We start from the raw sequence: 3,158 nt of genomic DNA, 5'->3' as shown, positions 1-3,158 counted from the left end.
CCAAGGTGCCGGTGACGGCCCATATCGACATGGGCGCGGCGTTCGATAGCTCGGACGACGAAAAGCCGGCGGCCAAGAAGGCCAAGAAGACGACGGACGGGAAGCCGCGGCTGCTGGCGTCCGACCACCGCAAGCTGCGCCAAGAAAAGAAGAAGGCGGCGCTGGCGCTCCTCAAATCCAAAAAGGAGATTGCCGTCACGCACGATTAACGATGATGATTAACTAACTAACAAGTAGACACACCCTCTAAACCACGTGTAGTATTCCTGGAGCTGATAACGTTGTCGTCGGACGTATCGAAGGGCCTGTCTGCTTTTCCCGTCCCATTCCAAGCTTCAACGTCTCGGCCACCAATCCGTGGGACCATTCGCGGTCTTGACGGCAAGTGACTCGACATCGTTGCGAGCTTGGACGAGGAAGGGCCTAGTTGTACGCCCGAGTCACTGGCCATTAAGGCCGCGACGCTAGCCCGAAAGTCCGAAGGCACTTGCTAATACTTGCTGCCCAGCGCTCCACGGCCGAATATCTCGTTGTACGGTCGCTACGGTGGCTGCTTCATGGCCCGTATTGCACCACGATTGCCACGCGTGCTTCAACTGTCTCGTATTAGCTTGCAAGGCTCGTACCCAGTGACGTGTCAAGCCAAGGCGACGCCTCATGAATAGCTGGTCATGCCGATGCATAAATGACGCAATACAAAAGGAACAAACGAGGGCCTTGGTCGTACTAGCTCCACCACGCGATGGCCTGCGACTTCGCTGCAGCGCACGTCACATGCAATGACCCAGGTACACTGTACGACGGCGTGTTGTCGTTGTTGTGAGTAGCAAAGCCGGGCAGGTGCGAATTGCCCTTCCCGAATTCGGATCGCAACGTCGTCTTCGGATTGGGTGTTCTAAATTCGAACTTCGCTTGTGTGCGCTTCGACTTCGAACTTTGCTGCGATCCGCAAATCGGAATTCGCACCGTCGTCATGAGCAACGAGAAGGCGCCGCTGCTGCCGTCGCCGGCCGCGCGCAAGATCGCCCACCGCTCCATCTGGCGCAAGCAAGGCCCGATGTCCTCGACCAAGACGCGCCTCGGCTGGATGGCCAACTTCCTCCTCGTCGTCATGGTGCTCGATGTGCTCGTGCTCCTCTCGCAAATGTCGTCGTTGACGCTCACCGCCTTTGCGGCGACGGGCGCGCCCGCATGGCGCTACGAACAGCTGCCCATTCTAGCGACGGCCGTCAAGGTGCTGCTCATCCTGCTTGGGCTCTTCTCCAAATGGTTTGTCTACCTCGCCGAGATCGCGGTCCTCGGGCTCGTCGTTGTCCTGGGCACGGACGCCTTTGCGCTCGACGCGCTGCCGCAGGCGACGCTTCTCGCCAACGGCTTGGATCGCGCCAACATCTTTATCATCCTCCCGCTCATGTTTTCCGTCTTTGAAGGCGTGCTTCTGTACCAAGTGCACGCGAAGAAGGTGCGCCAGGCGCGCGAGGCCGCGGCCGTCGTCGTCGACCTCGAGAGCTCGTCGTCGCCTGCAGATGCGACGCCGACGAAAGGTATCTCGTTCGTCAAGATGCTGCTCGTGCTGCGCCCGTACTTTTGGCCGCACGGCTTTGGCCACCGCGTCCGCGCTGTGAGCACGTACTTCCTCCTCGGCGGCTCGAAGCTCCTCAACTTGTACGCGCCCATGTTTATGGCCCAAGCAACAAACGCTCTCGTCGCGAAAGACGTGCGCGGCGCGCTCATCGGCGTCTCGTGCTACTGCACCAGCGTCTTCTTCTCCAAGACGCTCGACGAGGTCAAGTCGATCGTGTACCTCCGCGTCAAGCAGACCGCTTACGTGGAGATTTCCACCATGACGTACGAACACTTGCACTCGCTCTCGCTCGACTGGCATCTGAAAAAGGTGAAAAATATCAACTTGATAGTTTTGGACACTCATGATTCAACTAGAAACTGGGCGACGTGCTGCGCTCGATGGACCGCGGCGTCGAGTCGGCCAACAGCGTCGTCTCGTATATGTTCCTCTACCTCTTGCCAACGATCCTCGAGAGGTGTGTCTTTTCTATATAGGACAACTTGTACATATGACATGCTTGAACTAGCGTCGTGGTCATGATCATCTTTGCGACACACTTCCAGCTCGCGACCATGTCGTACGTCTCGTTTTTGAGTTTGGTGTTTTACGCCTACGTGACGATCGCCATCACGCTGTGGCGCAAGAAGTTTCGGCAGCAGTCGACCAAGCACGACAACGAGTACCACGACAAGGGTACTTCGACTCAATCGATCAAGACGTGGCGGCTAAAAACACGCCCTTTCGCGTAGCCACCGACGCGCTCATCAACTACGAGACCATCAAGTACTTTACCAACGAGAAGCACGAGATCGACCTCTACTCGGGCGCGATCCAAAAGTATCAAAGTTTCAGCGTCAGCGTCCAAGCGTCGTTGTCCGTGCTCAACATTAGCCAAACGGGCATCATCCAAGCCACGATTCTTGCCTGCCTCGCGCTCGCAATCCCGCATGTGATCGAGCAGGACGGCCGCGGCGTCGACCTCGGTGCGTTCGTCGCCATCACAGTGTACCTCCAGAACCTCTTTTCGCCGCTTTACTTTCTCGGGTCCCTCTACAACATGATGATCAACGTACGGGCTTCGATCCTCGGCTCGTATTTTTCAAGGGTTTTTTTGTAGGCCATTGTCGACATGCAAAAGCTCAGCGAGCTCCTTAACGTCGACCCGGACATTGTCGACGCGCCGCACGCGCCCAAGCTCCTGCTCGATTATGACGCGCACCGCAACGGCATCTCGGTCGAGTTTCAGCATGTGCATTTCGACTACCCGGACGCGCCGCTCGGCAGCGGTCTCAAGGACCTCAACTTTGTCATTCCCGCCGGTCTAGACTATCGACTGAAATGCACGGAAGAGACTCATTGATATATGCATAGGGACGACGACGGCGCTTGTGGGCGAGACAGGCTCGGGCAAAACGACCATTTCGCGACTGCTCTTCCGCTTTTACGACACGACGAGTGGGCGCGTGCTCGTGCACAACCAAGACGTCTCGGCCGTGACGCAGCTGTCGCTGCGCAAGGCGATTGGGATCGTGCCCCAGGACACGGTCCTCTTCAACGAGACGATTCTGTACAACATCCAGTACGGCAACCT

The 3,158-nt window shown here is 57.5% G+C and overlaps 2 protein-coding genes across 2 annotated transcripts in view; both read left to right on the top strand.

Moving 5' to 3' along the window:
• Positions 1-29: 29 nt before the first annotated feature.
• On the top strand, positions 30-209 carry SPRG_16678 (hypothetical protein; the record flags this gene model as incomplete). The annotated part of the gene is made up of 1 exon (XM_012356013.1): positions 30-209. One exon carries the CDS (start codon positions 30-32, stop codon positions 207-209), a length of 180 nt encoding a protein of 59 aa, XP_012211403.1.
• A 764-nt stretch (positions 210-973) lies between these two features.
• Positions 974-3,158, top strand: part of SPRG_21790 (hypothetical protein) — a gene marked incomplete at both ends in the record, with an annotated part of 2,747 nt that continues 562 nt past the window's right edge. Inside the window, 6 exons of the mRNA XM_012356012.1 lie at positions 974-1,894; positions 1,942-2,042; positions 2,094-2,260; positions 2,317-2,636; positions 2,685-2,886; positions 2,939-3,111. Of these exons, the coding sequence (XP_012211402.1) occupies positions 974-1,894; positions 1,942-2,042; positions 2,094-2,260; positions 2,317-2,636; positions 2,685-2,886; positions 2,939-3,111 (1,884 nt within the window). The remainder of the gene's footprint in view (positions 1,895-1,941; positions 2,043-2,093; positions 2,261-2,316; positions 2,637-2,684; positions 2,887-2,938; positions 3,112-3,158) is intronic.

The sequence above is a fragment of the Saprolegnia parasitica genome, assembly GCF_000151545.1.
Source record: "Saprolegnia parasitica CBS 223.65 unplaced genomic scaffold supercont2.354, whole genome shotgun sequence".
NCBI classification, from domain to species: domain Eukaryota; phylum Oomycota; class Saprolegniomycetes; order Saprolegniales; family Saprolegniaceae; genus Saprolegnia; species Saprolegnia parasitica.
The sequence above is the reverse complement of the archived record's forward strand: the minus strand, read 5'-3'. Positions and strand labels throughout refer to the sequence as shown.